This window comes from Gymnoscopelus braueri (assembly GCF_963280865.1).
Source record: "Gymnoscopelus braueri genome assembly, chromosome: 14".
In the NCBI taxonomy this organism is placed as follows: domain Eukaryota; kingdom Metazoa; phylum Chordata; class Actinopteri; order Myctophiformes; family Myctophidae; genus Gymnoscopelus; species Gymnoscopelus braueri.
The window spans coordinates 46,613,903-46,640,228 of NC_137619.1; the positions used below are offsets into that span (position 1 = coordinate 46,613,903).

General features: G+C 39.9%; 2 protein-coding genes across 2 annotated transcripts in view; both read left to right on the forward strand.

The window, feature by feature from the left end:
* cdhr1a (cadherin-related family member 1a) overlaps nucleotides 1-26,326 on the forward strand; it is a gene marked incomplete at both ends in the record, with an annotated part of 274,624 nt that overhangs the window by 234,663 nt on the left and 13,635 nt on the right. Inside the window, 10 exons of the mRNA XM_080449735.1 lie at nucleotides 16,006-16,101; nucleotides 17,453-17,598; nucleotides 18,107-18,157; nucleotides 18,296-18,385; nucleotides 19,059-19,145; nucleotides 21,526-21,642; nucleotides 22,719-22,862; nucleotides 23,042-23,120; nucleotides 23,221-23,321; nucleotides 24,287-24,490. Coding sequence (XP_080305861.1) covers nucleotides 16,006-16,101; nucleotides 17,453-17,598; nucleotides 18,107-18,157; nucleotides 18,296-18,385; nucleotides 19,059-19,145; nucleotides 21,526-21,642; nucleotides 22,719-22,862; nucleotides 23,042-23,120; nucleotides 23,221-23,321; nucleotides 24,287-24,490 — 1,115 coding nt within the window. The remainder of the gene's footprint in view (nucleotides 1-16,005; nucleotides 16,102-17,452; nucleotides 17,599-18,106; nucleotides 18,158-18,295; nucleotides 18,386-19,058; nucleotides 19,146-21,525; nucleotides 21,643-22,718; nucleotides 22,863-23,041; nucleotides 23,121-23,220; nucleotides 23,322-24,286; nucleotides 24,491-26,326) is intronic.
* LOC308100475 (CD209 antigen-like protein C) lies at nucleotides 6,005-9,448 on the forward strand. The gene is made up of 6 exons (XM_080449540.1): nucleotides 6,005-6,150; nucleotides 6,299-6,379; nucleotides 7,046-7,165; nucleotides 7,254-7,399; nucleotides 7,946-8,049; nucleotides 8,678-9,448. Exons 1-6 carry the CDS (start codon nucleotides 6,042-6,044, stop codon nucleotides 8,838-8,840), a joined length of 723 nt encoding a protein of 240 aa, XP_080305666.1. The 5' UTR covers nucleotides 6,005-6,041; the 3' UTR covers nucleotides 8,841-9,448.

Genomic DNA, 26,326 nt, shown 5'->3' on the forward strand with positions numbered 1-26,326 from the left:
TGTGGCTGCTGTGCATAAAGCCAATTAGGCTATAGCGTGAACTTACAACCATTGACAATTTTAATTCACACACAACCTCACCCCTCCTCAGCACACAACGTATAGCTTTGTTACCACAAGGCCCCGTAATTGGTTCTGCCTTAAGGCCACGCTCGGACCCCCATAACTCTCACAGTTACAGACCCATAGGGGTCCATTTGGTTCCTTCCCAGCTATTAATCATTTAGCCCCCTGGAACCTCCTCGAGGACCCCTGGGGGGTCCCCAGACCGCACTTTGAGAACCACTGCACTAGAATACCAGCATATTGTCAGGTAAAATATGTGTCCTTAGTGACAGTAGCCATCATGCTCTATTAATCTTGATTAACCTCATGAGAACTTTTTAAAGAGCAGTACATGCACTGTTCTGACTTTTGACTACTGACTGCTGCATGGATTCTGGTGTAATTGCACATGGACTACCAGGATGTACATATGGCTGAACTTTGACATGATGCCTGTTAAGGAGAACTGTTGAGAGACTGTAGTCAGTGGTGGAAAGAGTACTCAAATATTTTACTTAAGTAAAAGTATCAATACTGCAATGTAGAAGTACTCTGTTACAAGTAAAAGTCCGGAATTCAAAATGTGCTTGAGTAAAAGTACAAAAGTGTTGATATCAAAATGTACTTAAAGTACCAAAAGATAAGTACTAAAATGTTTGAACATAGCCGATCTACAAGCTCGAGCTTATGTAGATCGGCTATTTTCAAATAGCCTAGGTATAAAATAGGGCTAAAGTGGTTCATGTATGTTTTATAATGTAATCATTTATATCTGCAAAGTAACTCGTAACTAAAGTTTTCAAATAATTGTAGTGGAGTAAAAGTACAATATTTGCCTCTGAGATGTAGTGCAGAAGAAGTAAAAGTATAGACAATTGGAAATACTCCAGTAAAGTAAAAGTACCTCAAAATTGTACTTAAGTACAGTACTTGTAAATGTACTTAGTTACTTTACACCACTGGTAATTGCACATGGACTACTATGTACATTGCTGAACATTGACAGATGTCTGTTAAGAACAACTGTTGAGAGACTGTAGGCCTACGCCGCCTACTTATGTTCAGTCATAGACTGTTGATACATTTTACAATCCATCATCGGGATATTCACTGTTGAAGGTATGTTCCACTCTTATATATTCATTGTCGGTAGTCTGTGTATTCTCTCTCTCTCTCTTATCTTGTTTATCCTTACTACTGTTGTTTCCATGACACCTGCATTTCCCTCCAGGGATGAATAAAGGTTTATCTTATGTTAATTCAACTGCCACTGTCAGTGACTGTTAAATTCTCATTCTCTGGTGTTACAATGCATTGTGATTTTAATGTCAATTACACCATATAATATGATTTGCATGATTGGTTTCCATCCAGCCAGTCAATCAGTAGGCTATAATATGACTGACTGGTCCTATATATGTTGTGCCAAATCAACATTTAATATATTTGTTTCAAGCATTTCATTCTTGAAGTAGTTTGTGATTATGAAACTGAGAACTTACCAGTGGTGGAAAAAGTACTCACATTTCTTACTTAAGTAAAAGTATCAATACTGCAAAGTAGAAGTACTGAGTTACTGTACAAGTAAAAGCCCAGAATTAAAAGTTTACTTGAGTACAAAAGTATTGGTATCAAAATGTACTTAAAGTACCAAAAGTAGAAAGTACTCATTATGCAGAATGTCCCATTTCACAAGTTTTCAAATGTATAAAATCTTTTGAAAATAGCAGATCTACAAGCTCACAATGCGTCGCGTCGCGAATCTCGCGATGTATTGTGAGCTTGTAGATCGGCTATTTTCAAATGGCCGAAATGTATATAGGGCTGAAGCGGTTAATGTATGTTTTGTAAAAATAATCAAAATCAAAATCTAGTAACTAAACTAAGTACCTAAATTAAACTAAATAAATACTAAATAAAACGTATCAGTATGATTAATATACTGATTTAATGGGACTGCATTTGCCCAAGCCAATACTAAGTTGTGGTGAAATATTGATCATGTGGATCATCTAGTCATTACATCACACCAGGCCTTCTTAAGACCATGTGTACAAGGAGGGTGGCAAAGTCAGCAGGCTTCCATTCATTTCAATTCAAAGGGGCTTTGGCATGAGGAAACAGACATTTACATTGACAAAGTAAATGTAAATGTCACGCCAATGAAAGCCGACCCCTGACCCAAACAGCTTATCATCCAGCCCTTGACAAACACCACTCCATTCCATCTATTGTGTATTAGCTACAGTGCAGTGCTGAATTTGACAGCAAATTTTGATTTCGTTTTAGTCAAAGTCTTTTGAATAAAATTCCACTTAGTTTTCACCTGAAAAGTTTAGTTTTTGTCTAGTTTTAGTCGACCAAATATCATAAGATTATAGTCCACTAAATCTACAGTTGATTTAGTCGACCAAAATGTATTTTATCGGGCCTTGATGGCGTCGTAATGGCTGATTTTACACTTGGTTGCATGTCGAAAATAGCCAATCTACAAGCTCACAACACGTCGCAGCGCTTGTAGATCTGCTATTTTCAGAGCGCAACACCCGAGCGCAACCAAACATAAAATGACTTGTCTTTTCGTTGTACTGGATCTCTTCTCCACTAGTCCCTCCCTAACATTTTAGTCTAGTTTTTATTTGTTGACGAAATTGTCGATATGTTTTGTCACAGTTTTAGTCATCAGAGCTTAGTTTTCATTTAATTTTTATTTAGTTTTCGTCAGTGAAAAAAAGGTAGTTGACAAAAAAATTTCGTCATAGTTTTAGTCGACGAAATCAACACTTTTTCAGGGCAAGGACTTGCATACAGTAGTATGAATATGTATTAGGCCACAGAACCCCATCTGAAAAGATTTGTGTAAATCTTTTAAATTATTCCAAAATCTTCACATTTTGTTCAAGATTTTCCCCAAATGTACACAAAGTAGCAGATCTACAAGCTCACAATGCGTTGTATCACAATTGGCATTTTGAGGTTGTAGATCTCCTATTTTTGAATAGCCAAGGTATAAAATAGGGTTAAAGTGGTTAAACTGATTGTGCTGCTGCATTAACTATTGTTTTAAAAATAATTATATATATATATATATATATATATATATACATACATACATACATACATACATAGGGCGTGTTCGAAAATTACGCACCGGAGCACACTCGCCTATTAGTTTGTATTGGCCAGTGCGCTCAGTGCTGTATTTTCGAACGCACCCATACATAGCCTACATACATACATACATACATACATACATACATACATACATACATACATACATACATACATACATACATACATACATACGGGTGCGTTTGAAAATACAGCACTGAGCGCACTGGCCAATACAAACTAATAGGCCAGTGTGCTCCGGTGCGTAATTTTCAAACGCACCCATACATACATACATACATACATACACAGAAGAGTACAGAAGTCCTGACGTCACTCGTCCATCCCCTGGTTCGTAAGGTAATTTCGCTATGGAGAGTAACATTGGGTCATCTTAGAATCGTCTCATATAAGAATTGTGGTCCAAAAATAAACAAACTGTCTCGGCGATATTGTCAGGGAGGTGGCTCTGTATTGTTTATGATAGTCAGTCACTCATATTTGAAACAGTCTGTTTCTGGCGAAAATGTAACTAATTCATCGGAAGTAACATTAGCGTTTTCTCACCGTCAGTTGATGGTTCATATCCATAAGAGTAAAACCACCGGGGTCATTTGTTTATTTTTGGAACATGTTTGAACAAAAACTATAATGAGTTTATGTACTGTATCTGTTTAAAGTACACTTGTGGAACATAAATGTACAATACTTCTGCTGTGTTAAATGGCTCTATGTTCTGATAATCATTGCTATAGTATAGTAGAATGTTTGCTCAGTAGCGGGGGTCTCCCTGTATCGCCAACTCTTTAGTAAACACATTTTTAGTTGGGACACCAATTTGATCCAATCAGGAGAGGGAATTCATGCAGGATACCTGATAAACGAGTGAAATTAGAAGTGACGACACAAAGAAATGAGCAGACAAAATTGCAACTGGAGCACTAAAATTGAAGCTGATAAATGGGTACTGTCCTGATAGGACGAAATTGGCAACCCACCTGAAAATGATTTTTTTTTTATTATTAAAAGAGCTGGAGAGACATGGGAGAGACCGCTGTTACTGAACAAACACTCTATAGCAATTCTATCTGAGTATAGAGCTTTAACAAATGTTTTGGTTAAAATGTTAACCAAAAATATCACTTACACTACATTTAAATAGCTAGGCTCTATGCACAGCAGCCATATTGGAAGGAAATTGGGCCTCTTCCTTACTTCCCTCACAGGTGTTACCAATGATACTAATGAAGGCTCTGTTCCATTTCGTGTAGTAAGCACAGTGGTTCTCAAACTTTTTAATTTCAAGGACCCCCCCTTTAACTCTCAGATTTACACATCCGTAAGGGGTCATTTGGAATCCCCCCCCCCCCCCAAGAAACCATGAGGGTCCCTGGACCACACTTTGAGACCCACTTGGTGTTTCCAGTGAGCCAACATGCACAATATCAGCACCCTGACTCTGTTTGATCAGAATGGAACAGAGCCTTCATTAGTATCATTGGTAACACCTGTGAAGGGAGTAAGAAGAGGCCCAGGCAGTTTATTTCTAATATGGCTGCTGCTGTGCATAGAGCCTATTGACTGTGATTGTCATTGGTTTAAACTTTATAGTTTGAATGGCAGTCTAAGTCATATACCACTAGGGGGCAGCAGTGTACAACATTACAGTGCAGTGTACTACTGTAGAAGAGCTTGTATGACCTTCAGTTCAGTAGAAGAGTGCTCTCTGAGTAGGACCAGTGGTGGAAAAAATACTCATTTTTTTTACTTAAGGAAAAGTATCAATATCATCATGTAGAAATACTCTGTTAGGGCTCGGTCCCACCAAAATATGGTTGCCCGCTGTTAAACTGATGATGCGTCGTGAGCTTGTAGATCAGCTATTTTAGCAAATTTCATTTTCCATTTTTTTTAAGAAGGGGGAAATCTTGACATTTATTTCCCTTATAATGAGGGAGGGCGGGGGGGGGGGGGGGCTTATAAATATTAAACCAATTAGAAGTATTAACAAGAGCTATAGTGACCTCTGTGGTGGTGGGCAGGCACTTTAGCACTGCTACACCCGAGCGCCCTTACAAAGACATTTCTGACCAGTTTTTCATAATGTGACTTTTATTTTTCCAGTGTGGGAAATCAAATATATTGCAGATTTGTTTTAGTTTTAATATTGTCATTGTCCTCTTTGCACTGCAGGCTGTGTCCAGTGAATGTACAGTGACTCAAACATTAACCCTTCCATTGTGTTAGGGTAATTTTTGACCCGTTTTCAAGTTTAAACAGGTAAAAAATACCCTTTACATTTCTTTATTGGAACAAGGCTTCATGATATACTCAGAAACAGCAATTTTAACGCAACAAAATTAATTACCACCATTTTAGTTAATTTTGATGGTCTCTATAAGAAAAAGTGACGTGGTGAAAAAATCGATGGGTCAAAGGGTCAAATATGACCCGGCAGAGAAGTGTGGCTCAATTACCCCCAAATTGTCAATATTCAATGTTTACATGTTTGAGAGAGAGAGAAACTTTTCCTCAATTTGCATTTGCTATTAGGAGTAAAATAAAGTTTGGGTTTATGAAAAATAAATGACTTTTTACCTTCTATGGGTACATTTTTACTTCTTCTACCACTGGTTGTGTGTTGCGCGTCACATGTGGTCGGTAATTGTTACAACACAGGGGGAAAAAGGAAATGTAAACAAGAATTAAGCAACTGAAATGTGTTGTCATCAGTGTTGTAAGTTAAAAATGAGCAGTGGGGCAGAACAAAAATTAAAGCGGAAGAGAGGCACAGAAATAAAAGAGGGACCGCTACTCTCTTGTGTTCAGTGTGTTGTTAAGAGGTGGAGCAAGTACCTGCAAGAAGAAGAGTCATAAAGGTAGAAATGGCTGATGATCCTTATGACAACCTTGACCTCCAACAGATAGACAATGCAACCTATGCAACCATTGAGCCCAAGAAGGAGGAAGATCTACAGAAGATACTGCAGTCTGGTAAGAGATGTTACTAAAATTACATACATCATTAAATACATTTTACATTTCTAAACAAGTGGTTTGAAAATATTGTAACTATTCTCACTCTTTGGCTTTTTCTGCGTGCGTGCGTGCGTGCGTGCGTGCGCATGTGTGTGTCCTCCAGACATAAGACGGTACGGGCGGGTTGGAGTCGGTGTTGGATTGCTTTGTGCTCTCCTCAACATTGCTGTCCCACTCTATCTCTGTAAGTCAAGTTTCATAACACTGTATTTGATTTATTACAATGTTTTATAAATATAGTATATCGTTGCTGTCCGGCAGAAACCAGCTAACTCCATTTTGACGCTTTTGCTTTTTTTCCCCATAAACCAGTGCTATTGAACACCCTTTAAATATTAAACCCATGAAAAGTATTAAAAAGCGCTTCTGACAAAACCAGCTAGCGCCATTGGATCCTCAAACGTTCTGCTAAACCAGCTAAGTCCACCAATGGGAGGTGGAGTTAGCTGGTTTTGCTGACTCCAGGCCCCACCCCCTTTTGACCTCCAACCTCATTGTGAGCTTGGAGGTCCATTCAGCTGTTCTTATCAATGATGAACAAAACCTCCTAACTCCACTTTGTGTTTTGTTTTTTCATTTCCTAAAAAACATTTTGGAGTTAACTGGTTTCTGCCGGACAGCAGAGATATGTTGTAACAATGTTTCATACATATTGTATTTGGTGTAGTAATTAATAAAGTAGCAGCAATGTAAGCTGTAGCAGAATTGGTAGACATCCTACTATATAATTGGAGTAACCTCTGTCTGTCCGTCTTGGTGTCCGTCCGTCTTGGGTCGACCGGGTATGGGCTAGTTATTGTAATTTAAATAGTGTGGGTGTTTTTATAATAGTGGATCTGTCATTTTACAGATCAGTCCAACATGGTGGAGAGAAAACAGCAACTGAGCAGCTACTTAGAGCGAGAGCAATTACAAACCAGGGTCAACAAACTGACTGAAGAGCAAGATGACATGAGGTTCAGGCTCTGTGGTCAGTGAGACATCATGGTTTTTATTCATTAGTACAGTATATCATGATTTTCATAATTTGTCATTAATGATGAATTATGCCATTATAGTTTTGTTGACAGAGCCAGATAGATTTACATATGGTGATGGTCTGTGTTATTACATCTCTACTGAGAAGAAAAACTGGACGGAGAGCAGACAGTGGTGTAGAGACAGACAATCTGACCTGATTGTCATAAAGAGTAAAGAAAAGCAGGTATGATGTGTGAGCGTGCCTACATTTGTATGTGCTGTTTGGTTCCCAAACTGGGGGACCGGACGGCCCCCAAATGATTTTCGGGACGGTCCCCAGATGATTAGCTTAATGTGCAACATTGTTTTCTCTCTCAACAGCAAACAAACCAACATACAGTATAAGTGTATACAGGATATCTGCACATTTATAAAGTTACAATTTAATGACCTTTAAGACCTTTTTAATACCAAATTGGCCAAATTGCCAAATATTACATAAGAAAGAGGCAAACATTGTGAAACTAGCCGATCTACAAGCTCACAAGAGGCGCTATGTTCGGCTATTTTCACAATATGTATCTGTGGAACCGAGTCAAACTAAATGTAATGCCTCAACTCCTACAGTTCCGAGTGCTTAAGTTGTCAGGGTTGGGGGTCTCCAGTTCAAATATGATTATTTTGGGGGTCGCGGTCTGAAAGGTTTGGGAACTGTAACCTATTCCACTTTGTGGAGATACACACCTATTGTACAGTTTGTACATCAGTAACCAGCAGCTTTTCTGTCCAGGACTTTGTTGAACGTTTAAACCAGACAGCGTGGCTGGGTTTGACTGACCAAGACGTAGAAGACAGATTTAAGTGGGTGGATGGAGCTCCACTAACCACACCAAGGTACGACTGATCATCTTCATTTTACCTTCATTCTACTATAAATAAAAAAAACATCACGTGGATGCACTTGGGACGTAGCATCAGTGTTGTAGCCTGCGGTCGACGGGTGTTTCGGGTCTTGCAACATACATCCTCGCCCAGGTGACCCAGCCGGGTTTGATCAAGCCCCGACTTACGTCCCAGTAGCTATACCCACTGTCAGTCCTCTTAGACAGTCCGCTTCTCCGGAACTACTCTGCCGGGACCGGGGGGAGGCTCTGGCACGTGGAGGGACGAAGCTCTGTGGATGGCCTCCTGTCCCGGCCCCTCCTTCGTCTCACCAGGTCCAGGACCTGAGCGTTGCACCAGACTCCCCCGCTCCAAACATTTCACTCCGGCGTGATGGTGTTTTGGGCCGTTGTGGTACTGCAGGCTCCACTTGCGGCTTGCCTGAAAGGCCCTCCTAAAAGGCCTCATGAGTGGGTTTGTTGGGCTTCTTCCTCACGGAAGACGCAGGCTGGGGCACCAACCCATACTGCAGTTATAAAGTACAAACCTACTACACTGTTTTAGAATATCATTTGGGGTCAAGATTTAAAAACCATCCTTGTAAAGGTATTGTAATGAATGTTTGTTTGTACTTCTCCAGGTTCTGGGGCTCCGGGCAGCCTGATGATGATTTGAAAAAGGAAGACTGTGTTGAGTTCTATGACGGGTCTTCTAGAGCAGTGACTAGAGAGATAGTCGGAGGATGGAACGACCTACCGTGTTCTTTTCTTAACTACTGGATCTGTGAAAAGAATCTGTGCTGAAACCATCATGTTCACAATGTATCAGTTAGCTGGTGTGTTGGTACAGCTACATGATGGCTGTGTTTGCATGTGGTAGTTTGTGTGTTTGCTATTGTCTGCCTTACAGTTCTACCCAATATGCACTGTAGACATTACATAACATGTTTCGTGCTGGTTAATAGTGCACACACACACACGCACGCACGCACGCACGCACGCACGCACGCACGCACGCACGCACGCACACACACACACACACACACACACACACACACACACACACACACACTCTCTGTCTCTCAAATGACAAATTTCTGTTTAGGCATAGACATAAATCTTTGCATTGTTCAGAATGATGGTTTGACTGAGCCATTTCATTTTAACTGAATAAGAGGCACATTTTGTCCTGATTTGCTGTGGGAATGGGGATATGACATTTAAGCTTGTTTTAACCTATAGTGTACTTAAGCATTTTAGTTTTTCATTTCACTTTCATTATTATTTTGTAGGCCTATAGTTATGTTGTTTTGTTATATTAGAACAGTCTCTGCTGAATGTATTCCACCAACATTTCACTGCTTTATTTACCTGTATCAGTAAGTCAAATAAACCCTTCATTCTTCATGCTTCTTGATTTGGTTTCTCTCTTTTTTTCTGGTCATGCAATTTCAGCATGAAATTATTAAGTACATCTGATTCATTAAGTACAGTACTTGAATGACTTTACACCATGGTGTTTTGTTCTATTTTTAGAGCTGTTTGCTCACACACCAAGTTAATTGGCTTGTTAACCTGTGCACTGCCACAGCATTTCTACTCAGCATTGTGTTTTCATTCTTTCATTTGTTTTGGCTGCTATCTATGCACTACATTCTTTAATCACTATAGAAGTGAAGACACCACAGCAAATATCTCAACAAAACAAAGACAATCAATATAATTGGCTAATTGTGTGAGATTAATGCTGTATAGGCTTCATAAAGGTCTTTCAGGCACTAGTACTAATGGGAAATTCTACTTGCGGTGTCTGAGGAGGACAGCTGACCTGTGTCAGAGAATAATTAAAATCAGTGGTTCTCAAAGTGGGGCTTAGGGACCCTCAGGGTTCATTGAGGGGGTTGCGACTTGCGAGAGTGTAGAAATGGAACCAAATGGACCCAATCAATGTACAAAAATATATATATTTGTACAGTCTCAGAGTTATGGGGGTCCTTGAACCACTCATTTAAATCGAAACATAACTCTGGGAGTGTATAAATGGTACATTTGTACACTCTCAGAGTTACACACCTATAAGGGGCCATTTATAACTCCCTCAAGGAACCATGAGGGACCCTGGACCACACTTTGAGACCCACTGGTGTAGCAGAGTGTTTCCAGTGAGCCAACATGCACAATATCTGCACCCTGACTCTGTTTGACCAGAATGGAACAGAGCCTTCATTAGTATCATTGGTAACACCTGTGAAGGAAGTAAGAAGAGGTCCAATTTCTTTCCAATATGGCTGCTGTGCATAGAGCCTATATTGTTGAAACTAAGAAGACTGTCTTTCATTGTGTTGTCGTTCCAGATATCAGGGACTTGTTTCAATCGTCACATGACAAGATGATCCAGTCATTGGAGGCTTGCTGTTGCCATGGACTGTCTGTTGCCATGGTCTCTCCTAAGTGACGGAGCCACTGAGGTTGGTTTGGACAGTGTGCATCTCTGCCTCATTGCATCTCTCATGCATGAGGGATTTCATAAATTGTATGATCACAAAGACAATTATTTCTACAAGATGTTTAGCCAGCCATTCTAATCTGGTTCAGTTTCTGCATATCGTTGCTGCCCTACTTCACAATACAAGAGTGTCCACACAAAAATTGTGAAAATAGACGATCTACAAGCTCACAACGCATCGCACCGCGTTGCGTTGTGAGCTTGTAAATCGACTATTTTCACAATTTTTTAATGTTTTATGGCAAAACTGAACCAGGTTCTTTTATAACTTAATTTCTTCTTCTTATTATTATCTCTGTTCTTCTCGTTTATTGAGATGATAATCTCAATAAACCTTTAATAGTCCTTTAATACCAAATTGGCCATAATAATGTCTCCTTTCATTCCCAGCACATGATTATCCATCAAATCATGTTTATTCCCACACCACTATGAGTGGAGTTATTCCATTTGCTGGAAAGTAACAGTTTTGGACAAGGTTTCCACCACCAGGCAGTGACAATATGTGTGGTCCCATAGTATATATTGTGTTTATCACAAAGAATTGTTAACGGGAATTTGTTACTGTATTATTCTGACACCAATGTTTACACCAGTGCTTCTCAAACCTTTTCATGTCAAGGAAGACCCCCAAATTTATATTTATTTCTGAAAGGATTCTGTGTCGGTGACCCCTATTCAACATTTGTGTTATAAAAATGTTGGAAAATATTCCAAATCTTTCAAAATAAATTCAAGATTTGTTTTTAAAATACCCCTGGGTATTCCCTGGACCCCTGGTACTCTGGATATAGCATCTCTACTCAGATGGCTCATGAAATGCTAATACTATTTTTATACAACTTATACTGTAAATGGTGAGATTAAAAAGAGTGACCTACTTTAGGGGTGGTAAAATTATTTAAAAAAATAAGACAGGCACATACTGTATTCCCAAACCAAGTGGGTGCTGGATCAAAAGTGACATGAAACCAAATGGGTGCTGGCAGTGGTGTAATGGTGATTTTTTTCTTCTTCAGGGGAACGGTATTTTAATGTCATCACATGCATGCTCACCGCCACCGTTAAACCTGTTTAAAGTAAAAGTAGCCATTTGGGTACTTGGCTCGTGAATCTAGGGGGGTGAAAATTTTCCAGTGGAACGCTGTGGTGTCCTGTGTAGCGATCAAAACATCACTGGGTGCTGGATCATAAAACCCAGATAAAATCCAACAGACCAAATAGCTCAAGAAGGCTCCAAAGGCTCTTGCAAATGAAAGATCCCTTTAATGGGAGCTTGGTGTGTGGATTCTTCTGCTTTAGGGGTGGACCAGGACAAAAATCCAACCTCAACCCTATAGGCAAACTCCACCCAAATTGAATTTAGGAGCTTGAGTGCAGCAGGTGTTCCAAACTCAGATTAATCCTGCTGTATCCTGTGCTTACTGCTTAGTGCTTACTTTCACACTAGCTCTAAGTACTTGTACTTGAGTATTTCCCATTTCCAATACTTTTACTTTGACTCCACTACATCTCAGAGGCAAATATTGAACTTTTACTCCACTACAATGATTTGAAAACTTAAGTCACTAGTAACTTTGAAGATTTAGATTATTATTACAAAACATACATTAACCACTTCAGCCCTATATAACATTTCGGCCATTTGAAAATAGCCAATCTACAAGCTCTCATTGCGACGCATTGAGAGCTCGTAGATCTGCTATTTTCAAAAGATCTTTATACATTTGAAAACAAGGCCATGCACCATGGCTGTGCATGTGGCCGTGCGTGTCAACATTGTGTGATTGTCTCCTCACAAACAGGCCCTGTGCATTACAAGATGAGAAGGGATTAGAGCACAGTGGGTTAATCTGAAGGCCTAGCCATCTGCCAGCAGCACAAGAATTAAACGGGAAACCACCACTGCCTTGACCTTTACAGCCACACGCACGCGCACGCACATGCATGCGCACGCGCGCGCGCACACACACACACACACACACACACACACACACACACACACACACACACACACACACACACACACACACACACACACACACACACACACACACACACACACACACACACACACACACACACATACAGGTGAGTGTTTTCACAGACTCTAATCATGTCTATGAAGCAGTGGTTCTCAAACTTTTTGTAATGTTAAGGATCCTCAAATGAATTAATGTATTTGGCCACAGACCCCGATCTGAAAGTGTTTTGTGCCGCAGGGAACCTCATAAAAATGTGCGTTGTTAAAATGTTTCAGAACTATAGTCCAAATGACTGGACCCCCTGGGGAGGTTCCGGGATGTTTTGAAAACAGCTGATTTACAAGCTGAACAATCGCAACTCATTGTGAGCTTGTAGATCGGCAATTTTCAAATAGCCTATGTGGGGTAAAGTGGTTAAACTGATTTTGATGCTATATTAACAAATTTGGCTGGGGAGTGGGGACCCCCCTGGAACCCCCTCAAGGACCCCTGGGGGTCCCCGGACCCCACTTTGAGAACCATTGGACATAGGCGACAGTATGAAAAGAGCCTTATGTTGAACATAAAGGGACGAGGCGCATGCTTTTGACAGGTTGTGATCTCTATGTACTTTAGCCCTCGTGCCATGAATGTGTCCAAGTGGGGCATTCGATTGCAACAGTCTACTTGCTAAATAAATACATAAAAACATATATTTTTTGCTTTCCAACCTGTTTATTCTTTGCTACAGGCTCTTGACTTGGTTCATTGAGGTCAGGCATATACGTTTGACTAATACCACTCGGATTATAAAGTAGTCTTTGTTTCGATATTATAAAAAACGCACTGTAAAAGGTTCATTTATGTGTGTAAATCCTCTTGCACGCGACGTAGAGCTTCAAACTGTTGTCTTGCAGATTAACTTCTTTTTTTGTTTAGTTCATACTGTATGCCGGGAGTTCAGTATTTTGTTTAAGATGAAAGCCACTGACAGTATAGTGGGATAATAGCTGTCTTTTCTTTTTTCATGAGCACATTTACTGCACGCACGTACGTACGCACACACGTTTTGGATAGATCTAAATTTGTATTTCATGTGAAACAGCGAGAACTGTTCATAACCATGTTCTAAAAGTTCCAACATGAATGCTTTTTTAAATTGTAAATGTTGTATCAACAGCTGTCTCTTATGAAGTGTTCTATTGTAATGTTTTCCTTTATTTTGTGGCTCTGCCACTGGCCACTGTAATGTAACCTGAATTTGCTCTGCAATTGACTTTAATCTTAATCTTATTTGATTTGAAGTGTTAACAAATAGTGATGATTAGATCAGTGGTTTTTCCTGTCAAGGACCACTGATCAAGGACCCCCAAATTCAAATGTATTTGGCTGCCGATCCCCATCTGACAATATGTTATGCCGGGGACTCATATACAAGATTTGTGTTCAAATCTTTTACATTTTTGCAATTTTCAAATAGCCGATGTATCTACAGTAGGTTTAAAGTGGTTCAACTGAATTTGATGCTATATTAACACGTTTAGCTGGGGACTCCCTGAAACCTACCCAAGGACCCATGGGGTTCCCCAGACCCCACTTTGAGAACCACTGGATTAGATGTTTGAAGAGAGATGCTCTTTGTTGTCTAAAGAAAGGATGGCTGGGAACTTCCTGCAGGCAGGCAAATCAGATGAACAAACAGGAAGATTAGCTTTGTTGCCTGAACAACTCACAGAAAGATGTTAACTTTAATGTATCCTATTTTTACAACTACATCAACACATTTTGATAACATTTGAGTAGTGGGGTTTTGTTTTGCGTACAGCAGGGCGTGTTAAACATTTTTGTCTTGATATCCAAACTCAAAATACACCAAAATACATCATGTGTTGTGAGCTTATAGACCTGAAAATCCTTTTAAAGTCTTCGCCCATAATAACATACCCCAAAAAAGGGATCGATTATTAATCGATTATTTTATAAAATTATCGATTATCTATATATATCTTTTTAATAATCGATTATTTTGATTAATTGGTGCACCACTACAGCCAGCTCCTGTGGATTGGTGAAAGGAGCCCGGTTGGACTGAAGGGAGTCCATGATGGTCTCTTTCCACAGGCTAAGATGTTGTCATTGGATTAGCTTGTAAGCGTCTGCCACAGCCGTTCCTTGTTTTCTATCCAGAAGGTGAATCTCATGAGCGGGGACGACCCTCCACGGTGGAGCCCTATTCATGGTGCCATTACATGACCAACGTTCTTTAGGATGGAGAATGTCAAGAAATTACATTATTCACTGCTTTTCATTTTAGTGCATGTCTGCTTTGGTAAGTGGTCACTTCTTAATTCTCTGCTCATTTATGATTGTTACCGTTGCTGTGATGGGATTGAGAGTGCCGTATACAATTAAATAAGAGAGCATTTGTATGATTTTAACTCTTGTGTTTTGATTTTATGTTTGACTTTTTTTTTTTTGTCTTTCCTTGCTTCCTCCCATCCATGTCCTTTGCTCTGCATGCTTTCTATCTCCCACAGTCACATGTGAGTTTCTGCCTCGTTTGAAATTTCCACTGGCTTTCTCATGCAGTGGTGGAAAAAGTACACAGTATTGCAGTATCAATATACTGCAATGTAGAAATACTCTGTTACAAGTAAAATTCCGGAATTCTAAATTTACTTATGTATAAGTACAAAAGTATTGGTGTGAATGTACTTAAAGTACCAAAAGTAAAAGTACTCATATTGCAGAATATCCCATATTAAGTTATCTAATGTATAATATTATTTTGAAAATAGCAGATCTACAAGCTGTCAATGCGTCGCATTGCGACGCATTGACAGCTTGTAGATCGGCTATTTTCAAATAGCCAAAATGTATATAGGACTGAAGTGGTTAATGTATGTTTTGTAATAATAATCAAAATCTTTATAACTATCTTTGTAACTAAAATTTTCAAATAAATGTAGTGGAGTAAAAGTACAATATCTGCCTCTGAGGTGTAGTGGAGTAGAAGTAAAATAAATTGAAAATTGGAAATACTCAAGTAAAGTATAAATACCTCAAAATTGTACTTAAGTACAGTACTTAAGTAAATGTACTTAGTTACTTTCCACCACTGCTTTCATGTCATATATTAATTTAATGGGCCTTCAGCATTTTATATAATTACGTCATAGCAATGTAATAGAGTACAATGGTATCAGGATGATTATGATGATAGATTATTTCAAAAAGGAAATGGTATCATGATTTCTACCTCTATAGATCTCTGACCTATTTATAGAGTAGATATTTTAGGACTGTGACGTAACCCACCTGTAATCCTCAGTCACAGGGATCTAGGAAGCACGGGTGTTAAGTGCAATAGCCAGCTTTGTGTAACCATTGTGAAAGGTTCAAAATGTAATTAGAATGTGCCATTTCATATCAGATCATTTCATGTTGTCGTGGGCATTAAGTTGTAATACTAATTTTGGCTTGATGTGTCTGTCCATAGTACAAGCAGACTTTGCCCCCTATTTCTTTGACAATGGACCGTACAGCCACCACGGGAACCTGGCGCTGTTTAGCCTGTCTGAGGACACGCCTGTCGGTGAGACTGGCACACAGCAACCAATCAACAACAACAACAACAACAACATTTCATTGACAAAAATGCATATGCATGAACATATGTTTGTACACATCTGTTGAAAGGATAAAACACAAAAAAGCTCAAGAGCTTTTTTCCGTTGTGGGCCTTTGAGTGCAAAATATCAATAAACACTTTCATACAATTTCCAACTTACAAGACAACAGAAAATAGCAAACAGCAACAAGGTTGCCGTACATCACACCTGTTACAACTCAACTAATTGATGGTTATAATTAAGTCCAGCTGCTATTCAGTCAGCTCTTTATGGGGGAGGGGGGGGGGCTTTAACAATAGAGTTAATCGACTTAAGGCCTTTATACTTATTGTTTTAATTTGTTGTTATTGAGCACACAGAATGTCAAATTGTCTAGACTAGCAGATGTGGCAGGTACTGTATGGCGCACTCCCAGACGCACATTAGCATGTTGGTCTGGAGGTCACAATGTGTTGACGTGAGGCAGGTTTTCCTGGCTGTCAGTCATGTGAAGTGCAGCTGTCCGTCAGACAGGGTTAACAGGTTACCATCTGTTTACAATACCTGATCTTTTTCACCTGAAACTTTCTAGAAGTGCTGTGATGGTTTTTTGTTTTGTTTACGTTCACATTATCATACCAGAACAACCCCTGGAGGGGGAGGTACGTAATAAAAAGACGTTGAGCTGCGTTGTGAGCTTGTAGATCTACTATTTTCGCTATTTTAGAAAAACCCTGAAAGTATAAGTTCTCAGCTCTGGGTTCCCAGAAGAACTCATGGTCAGTACCACCTCCTGAGTGAGCAGGGCCAAAATTATCTGAAACTTGAGTTGTAGTGTATGGAAACAAAACCAGAACCCTTGAAATTCATAAATGAAATGCGTTATTATTATTATATATTAAAGTACATTTCCCGACATGATTCACTTAGTCCTTGTTGCCAGAAAGAGCCATTAGTCTGATCTGTGGCACAGCAGTTTGTTTGTGACCAACTAAAGGTATTACTAACTTCATGTTACAGTTTTATTTGGGAAGCTGCTCCCCTTTTAAGTTTGAGAAATACATCATTTTGTTGTGTATAATAATCACCTGCCAATGTTACTCTTCAATTTAACCACTTTAAATTGGCATCCATATTTTGGGCATGTCGTTATAGGTGAAAAGTTTCAACACGTTTCTAAAATAGAGAAAATAGCCAATCCAGAAGCTCACAACGCATTCTAAGGCGACGCACAGTGAACTTGTAGATTGGCTATATTTGTTATTTTTGCATGACTGTGGTTAATTTCTGTTAGGTTTGAATATAGTGAATAATAATGCTATGTTCCTCCATTAGGTACACATATCTATGCTCTCAATGGAACAGACCCTGAAGGAGAAGAGGTGAGGTACGGTCTGGCCTTTGAACCAGGGGCCAAAGAATACTTCAGAGTTGACCCTGAATCTGGAAACATTACCTTGGTGGAAAAGCTGGATAGGGAGGTAATTACCACTAATTACCAATTATCACTAATTATCACCCAGGCAACAGAAGAGACAACACACTGATCATCCAAAGATGATGATCTAAGATCACCAATCTTTATAGCCTACTGTATGTGCTGGCTCCTAAATCAGTGGTTCTCAAAATGGGGTCCAGGGACCCCCAGGGGTCTATGGGGGGGTTCCAGGGGGTCCCCAGCTAAATTATTGATAGTTAGGAACCAAATGAACCTTTACTGGTCTGTAACTCTGTACAAATGGAACCAAATTATGGTCCATTTGGAATTCCATTAGTACACTTTCTGATTTTAGATTTTGATTTGAGCTTAATGACTATTTTGAATGTGTAGTTTCATATAGTTTATTTAAAAATGTGGTACTGATGTTCTTATTGTATTGTCAGCAAAGCGATTCAATAGACAAACAAATCATAAACAAGAGATGCTCTATTTGGTCCAACAGAACTGAGTTGTCTGTTTTTTAATCTATTTTGTCATTTTCTCTTTAGAAAGAGGATTCTATTGAAGTTCTTGTCAGCATTACAGATGGGAAAAGCAAGGTACAGCATGGGATTATACAGAACCATTCAACTAACATCCTGTCAAAAATAATTACATTGATCCATTTCATATAGCCCACAGTTACAGGATGATTAAAGATGATTCATATTGAGTGTCATGTTTTTACTCCTCTTTAGGTCGTGGAAAGAGTTACAGTGTTTGTAATGGATGCAAACGATGAAAGGCCAGAATTCCAAAACATGCCTGCAATCGTTGATGTTCTGGAAGTAAGTCAGTCCGTACAGAAACCTATGAGCCACAGAATGGTGTGTGTGTGTGTGTGTGTGTGTGTGTGTGTGTGTGTGTGTGTGTGTGTGTGTGTGTGTGTGTGTGTGTGTGTGTGTGTGTGTGTGTGTGTGTGTGTGTGTGTGTGTGTGTGTGTGTGTGTGTGTGTGTGTGTGTGTGTGTGTATCATGTCAATTGGGCTCTCGTTGGGATGAACACTTGCCCAAATTTGGAGGCATACGTCATATATACTGTATATATGTCATAGATTAGTGGTTCTCAACCAGTGGTCCCCAGCTTCTCCACCAGGTGTTCCCCAGCTAAATGGAGAGCTGGTAACCTACTGGACCCTTTTTAGATCTTCAACTCTTGAGAGCGTAAAATTAGAGCAAGAATTGTTATTTTGAGCAACGTTATCTCTCCTATTGGTACCAACATCAATACAGCATGGAATTGTGGACAAAATTGTATCCAACGATAACAAAGCATTCTAAGTCTTGGGTCTGAGAGGCTTAAATCTCAAACGGTGGTCCGTGGCTGAAATGCCGAATAAACAATGGACCTTGATATGAAAAAGGTTGAAAAGCACTGTCATAGATGACTGACGTGTGACGTCATAGACGACTAACTAACTACTAACTAACACCCAGATGATTTCTGTGTTGCTCATTTCAGACGGCTGAATCTGGAAGCAGCATCTGCAAGGTTGAGGCCATTGACAGAGACACCGGGTCTGGAGGTTCTGTCACGTACTTCCTTCAGGTAGTGTAACTATAGGGACGGGACGATAATCGTGATTATCGTTTATCGTGCAAAACAAACTGCTTGCAATAATCATATTACAGAGATTTTCATTTATCGTAAAATTAGCTTTTGTTGAGCTGCAAATTCAGTAGGACTTAAACCATACATGGGCAACTGGCGGCCCGGGGGCCACATGCGACCCCCACCCTCACTTAATGCGGCCTGCAGGTTAATATTATATTGACTGATATATTATTGATTTCAGCTGTTACAATTCTAAACATGCAAACATGACCCGCTTTAATTACTTCAGTCAATATTAGTAGCTGCTTAATGACTAGTATTAAAAATGTCTTTTTTATGTCCATTGTATTTAAGTTCATAAAGTTAACATTAGTATAACTAAAGGCATTTGAAATTAAATACAAATTTAACTTTTCAGAATTCCAATGAAAAAATAGCAAATTATAATTCAGATGCATCGCACTGTGACACGTTTTGAGCTTGCATGTAGATCTACTATATTTTGGCTACTTGTGTGCAGAGTTGTGTGTGACATAGAATGACGAAGTAGGGCATCAATTATGGAAAAAGTTAAAATACGGAGATAAGAGGTGTCTGCCCGACAGTATATGCAATGTGGCCCTCTGGAGTGAGTGAATCATCAAAGTTGCCCTCCCCTGACTTAACCCTATAACGCCAAACGTATCATATATGATACACACAACTAATTATTTTTTAATAAATCAGTGTAATCAATACTTGGACCAAGAACCTGTTGTATCATATCTGACACATCCCCACTTCCCCCTGGACCATACCATTTGCACTGCAGGTATAGTCACAGAGCCTCAGGTGGTCTGACCCAAAATGGCTGCCATCAACTAAACAGGAGGGGTTGATGCACTACTACAAACAATTATTTTTTAAGCAGTTCTGATAAGTTTTCCTAGTATATCTTTACTAATATTTTTGAAATAAGTGTTGGATAACTTGAATGCACTTATGAGCTCTCAAAATTTAGCATTTGAGTTTGTTTTTTACGATGTCAAAGTGTTTGTATCATATTTGATACTACAGGTCTATAGTCCTTTACGATTTGTATCATATTTGATACTACAGGTCTAAAAGAAAAGTTAAAGTTGTTAAAACCGACTTGAAATACCCCTTGTAATACCCCTTGTATCAAATATGATACAACACATAAATGAATCTATACTTGATAAAGCGAACCTGTAAAGAACGCATTTGGTATATACGCTCGTATTTCACTCTACACAAATCGTTTTCGCCAAAAACAGCAAATCTACAAGCTCACAACGCTGGCAAAGCTCGCAACGTGTTGTGAGCTTGACCAGTTGCAAGGTTAATCTGGGTCAGAGTAAAAAAAAACAAAAGTAATGATAATGAGACAAGCATCATTTAGCCCATGTGTGCGCATTTGCATGTAACGGGCATGAGGCCATGGGGATTAAACCCACAATTACATTTGTGTGATGTATTGGAGGCTTAGCGTGCTGCTTTGGCGAGGGTGACAGGGAGCCGCACTTTGCACTTTGGGCTATTAGGACCAAATAACAGCTGGGACGGAGTGAACAGTGACGCACGCCACATCTGGCCGCAAACGGCTTTCACCTGCCCGCACTGTCCTTGGGCATATGGGCTCTTTACGTTCCAAACAGAGAGCGTTATATGGGACTTATACAGGATGTGGCCTAATTCATCTGACTCTTTGAGTGCATGTTTTTTTTTTTTAATGTACCACCATCTGACCACTTTTCATTATGGCTCACGTGAGCAGATGTTTTACTTAAGTAAAAGTATCAATACTGTAATGTAGAAATACTCTGTTACAAGTAAAAGTCTGGTGTTTAAAATTTACTTCAGTAAAAGTACAAAAGTGTTGGTATCAAAATGTACTTAAAGTACCAAAAGTAAAAAGTACTAAAATGTTTGAAAATAGCAGATCTACAAGCTCACAACGCGTCGCGATGCGACTTGTTGTGAGCTTGTAGATCGGCTATTTTCAAATAGCCTAGGTATAAAATAGGGCTAAAGTGGTTAATGTATGTTCTGTAATGTAACAATTTATATCTGCAAAGTAACTAGTAAAGTTTTCAAATAATTGTAGTGGAGTAAAAGTATAATATTTGCCTCTGAGATGTAGTGGAGTAGAAGTAAAAGTACTGAAAATTGGAAATACTCCAGTAAAGTAAAAAAAATACCTCAAAATTGTATAAGTATAGTACTTGAGTAAATGTACTTAGTTACTTTACACCACTGCACGTGAGTGGCAAGGACAGGCTTTTCCCCTTTACCCTCTGACCCCTCTGCTGTGTTCATCTGTGTTTTGAGCTTTTAAAATGCCTTTGTTTCGTTTGGCCTCTGTTTCTCCCAGAGTTCGCAGTCCGGCGTGTTCGCCATGGACAGACACAGCGGCGTCCTTCGCATCAAACCAGGGGAGACGCTGGACTATGAGAAATCAAAGACTCACTTTGTCACTGTGATCGCCAAGGTAAATGGTTGTGTCACGTCACGTAATGTAATGTAGATACACTACTCTATATTGCTATAGCTATTGCAAAGTGTCAAATACTTTTCAAATACAGAGGGAAGAGCTCAGGGTTATAGGCGATATAATCTGAGTTCCCAGAAGTTTTTCGCCTCGCATACAAACGGGAGCGGCGAGGAACTTCTGGGCCAGAGCCCTGGTATTTGTGGGCGGGATGTAACTTACGCTCAGAATGAGCGGACACGCCTCTTACCGGTCTGAGAGTGCAACTCGTCTAAAAAGTCCGACGAGAGGCAAACAGCAGTACACAACAATGGCGGCCGCAATTTCTCAAGGGGAAATTGCTTCCCGTCGCTCCTATTTACATGTAACACCCACTGCATGTGGATCCCGCCCCCTTTTCTTCATTGGCTGTTGATTTGAATCAGAACTCAGTGGCCGCGCCCCTGTTGTTCAGGCTTTGAGCCGAAGCCTCCCAGACTATAGGCGATATGACTCAAATCTATATCACAATTACCGGTATTTCAAACTTTTGCCTTGATTATGATAAACAAACAATTATAAATAAAAGTGATATTTAAAGGGATATTTCACTTTCAACCAAATTTTGCGTCATTTTATCGTCTACTCAGGCATTTGTGAGCACCCCAGACAGTTTTTAAGTTGCTTGATTCCGTATTTAGACATTTGATATTCATTTTATCAGACACGCCCCCTTCCTATACAAACCATTGTAACTTTAAACTCCATTTTAACCATGTTAGATTCATCGAAAACACCCGTACTTGTTTCTGGTGACTGATGTTGTCCTTCTAATAGGACAACATCAGTTAAGTATTTTTGCACGCCACCATTGTACAAGGAAGCATGGTTTAAGTGGTTGATCAGACTTAGTGGATTTAGTCTAAAAGTTTTTCTTTAACAAATCTTTCTTTATTATTTGACAAATAATAATATATATACAAATGTAATAGCAGATCTACAAGCTACTAGCGCGGCACTCGGTGCCACGCTATGACAGCTATGACAGCTAAAATGACAGATGCTTAATAGGTTAAATACACAATTGTTTCTAACAGGATGGAGGTGGCAGTTTTAATGGCAAGCTACAGATTCTGTCGTCCACGGCTACCCTGACGATCAATGTGATCGATGCACAGGACACTCCCCCGTCTTTCATCGGGACGCCGTACTTTGGCTACGTTTATGAAATCTCAGTGCCAGTGAGTACAACAATACCCTTCATGTATATGATTACATAAGAGTGACTATTGTGTGTAATCATTGTAAAAGTCTGTATTAAGTTCCTAATGGCACCCCCCCCCTCCTTTTGTTTTGTATATTTAAGTATTTATTAGAAGTTTTGTTTGAAACTGAAATGCAACTGATTAATTATTTCTAGGGATCTGAAATATACACCGTTGTGGCCAAAGACGGAGATGTTGGGAGTCCAAATCCAATCAGTTATTCATTTGACAGTGGTAAGCATGTGCTCGCAATGTGTTTTTTGTTTAGTTTAGTTTAGTTTAGTTTAGTTTGTTCTGATGAGGGTTACTCATTGTTCTGTTGTCTACTGTGTAGGACATGAGGGCGTTTTCAGCATCAATAAGACCACAGGCTGCATCACTCTGTTGACTGATCCCATCAACCTGAATAGAGAGCTCTACAACGTTCAAGTCAGGGTATGGACTCACTATGCACAAACAAGCATTGTAAACACACTATAATGCACTATACGTAATCTGCTTACAGCACAGTATACCTATACTTTGAAGCACTAAAACATGTTTATAATGCTTTAAAGTAACAATCATAAGACATTATAAAGCATTGTATAATGACTTATAAGGATAATACTTCATAATTGCTGGACACTAACATACATTATTTTTGCAAGGATCATAATCTCTGTGAATGAGCGCGTCCCCAAAATCTCTTCTTCCCGGTTCTCCTCAGTGGCTGGAGCAATTGATCTGCATTTGCACACGGCCATTGACCATTTACCATGTGGACGGAACACCGAAGCCCCTTTTTCGCTTTCCCCAAGTGTCAGCTGTTTATTAGCGTTTTTGTGTTCGCTGGCTCCCGGGTTGCCAAATCATGTGGGTGAAACAAGCGCCGGTGTTGCCACATTCGTGAAACAAGCGGACCATCCGTGAAAACAAGCATATCCCCCGACGGGTATGGTCTAGTCTAGTGTACTATAATTCTAATAGATTCTAATTGTTTTATAACGCATTAATCACTGTTATATGGTATTAATAGTGTGATAAATCACTATATGAAGGAAGAAACATTTTGTGTAAAATAATTTATAATATTCATTTCACTTTATTTAAAGCACCCGAATGACCACCTACTGTAAACGACTTAAAATCACAAATAATGCATTATAAAAGTTTTATAATGTATTACAACTATGTGTAATTCAACTTGACCTTATGCTGTAAGTCATTATAAAAGGCTTTACAACGTGTTATTATGGTTGCATTAATCAATTAATTAATCATGCTCAATACGTGAGTAATGTAGTTTGACGCTGGATTGCAGATGCTAATGTGTGTTGACTAAATAGCATTCTAACATATCTGTGTCATCATTATGACCCCATGTGTGTGTGTGCGTGTGTGTGTGTGTGTGTGTCCAGGCTTCTGAGGTGGGCCCAGATGGTGACCTCATGGACTATGGCGTGACAACGGTGGTGGTCCGCGTGATTGACCTCAACAATAATCCTCCCACCTTCTACGGGGAGAAGGGCCCGCAGAGCGTGTTTGAGCTGACCATGTATGAGCACCCGCCAGAGGGAGAGATACTGAGGGGCCTGAAGATCACCGTCAAAGACTCCGATCAGGTGACCTGACTCACATTGTTTCCCCGTTAACATTTTCCCCGTTAATGCACTGAAATGCTCTGTTTAGGACAGTGGTTCTCAAACCTTTTCGTGGCCATGGACCCCCACCCGAAAATATGTTGTGCCAGGGACCCCCAGAAGCAAAGATTTGTGTTAAAAACAATTCGCCTTTAAAAGATAAAAGATTTGCACATGTTCAGGATTTAAAGAAAAAATCTGTTCTACAAGCTCATAGCTCTATGAGCTTGTATATCTGCTATTTTTGAATAGCAGATATACTGGCTGGCTTCAGCCAGTTTATTACCCGTCATTATATGGCGAAAGGTTTGAGATCTTTTATTTATTTTTGCTAATAACAGATCTGCATGTACGAGCTCACGAGAGTCTCTTCGTAACACGTGGTGATGTTGTACAGTAGATCTGCAATTTTTTTCTATCATTACAATCCTGATCTCCACATCATTTCCTAATTGAATTAAGCTTTAAGTGATTAATGGACAATACCAGCCATGTTGACATGTGGTTCCTTTGTCGCTTTAGTTTGATAGGATTTCATTCCTCAAAACATCAGCAGGAAAATAGATAACATTGTAAAATAATAATTGAGGAATGGCATCCTAACAAATTAAGTGTGGCAAAGGGCCCACATTTCAAAAAGGCTCATATGCTCATCTGTGTATTCTACCCAAACGTCAAAAGAACTCATTGTTGTTGAGTAAATGTTATTTGCACTATTTGTCACGGTGCGAGGCAAGAGTGTAGGACCCAAAGCAGAACAGACAGGCAGGAGCAGAGCAGGTCATATGCACATGGATTTATTAAACATATAGGTGGACAGAACAGAACCAACACACCATTTATATTAAAGCATGAAATCAGAGAAACTGTGGGTCCATATATATGTCACAGGGAAATTGGCATTCCAGGGAAATTGACAGGGGAGCGCTTGTTTTATAGGCGGGGCGGTGCTGCGAGGCGGGGCTTTGATGCGAGGACGACGACCACAACAACAACATAGTAACCAGGAAGCTACGCTAGGGGAACGCTGAAAATAAAATGGATAATATGAGAGAAATACTCAAGTAAAGTACGAATACCTCAAAATTGTACTTGAGTAAATCTACTTTGTTACTTTACACCACTAATACAAGCCTCAGTGGCGCACTTCGATAATCATTGAACTCCCCACCCACTACCACTGGGAGCCTGGGTTTGACTCCCGCTTGGGACATTACTTTTTCAAACAACCGCGGACTACTTTTTTTTCGCTGATAAAGTATAGTTTTGGACCATGACGGAGGCGCGCCGACTCAGCAGACCTTGAGGCCGAGGAGTCGCGCCCGAACGCCTCCAGGCGCGAGTGCCCGCGACGACCGGCCGATGGTCTGCTAGTCGACTTAAGCGTCGTCCGAGTTATGTACCGATAGGCGGCACAGAATCGTAAATGATGTTGTGGGGACTGCGTTTGCCCCAAGTGCCACTCACTGCACTAACATAGCCCGCCAGGCCCGCCCCCTTGTGCTTCAACTGCATGGAATAAGGCTGTTCGCGTGTGTGTGTGTGTGTGTGTGTGTGTGTGTGTGTGTGTGTGTGTGTGTGTGTGTGTGTGTGTGTGTGTGTGTGTGTGTGTGTGTGTGTGTGTGCGCGCGCATGCTCGTTTGTGCGCGTGTGCATGCGTGCGTGTGTGGTGTGGGGCTCATGTCTGGCTTGCATTGCCCTCTAGCGTTGATTCTACAGAATTGCCTGAGGGGCGGTGAAAACAAGCGTACCCCTTTCAATTTCCCTGGAATGCCAATTTCCCTGTAACATATACACACAAGGTTAACTGGACACAGG

What these genes read in the sequence shown, in the direction of transcription:
- LOC308100475 (XM_080449540.1), top strand. Translation starts at nt 6,042, where the DNA reads ATGGCTGATGATCCTTATGACAACCTTGACCTCCAACAGATAGACAAT. An exon ending in ACAGAAGATACTGCAGTCTG is followed by an intron (nt 6,151 to 6,298) that starts GTAAGAGATGTT and finishes TGTGTCCTCCAG; the next exon opens with ACATAAGACGGTACGGGCGG. An exon ending in TAAAGAGTAAAGAAAAGCAG is followed by an intron (nt 7,400 to 7,945) that starts GTATGATGTGTG and finishes TTTTCTGTCCAG; the next exon opens with GACTTTGTTGAACGTTTAAA.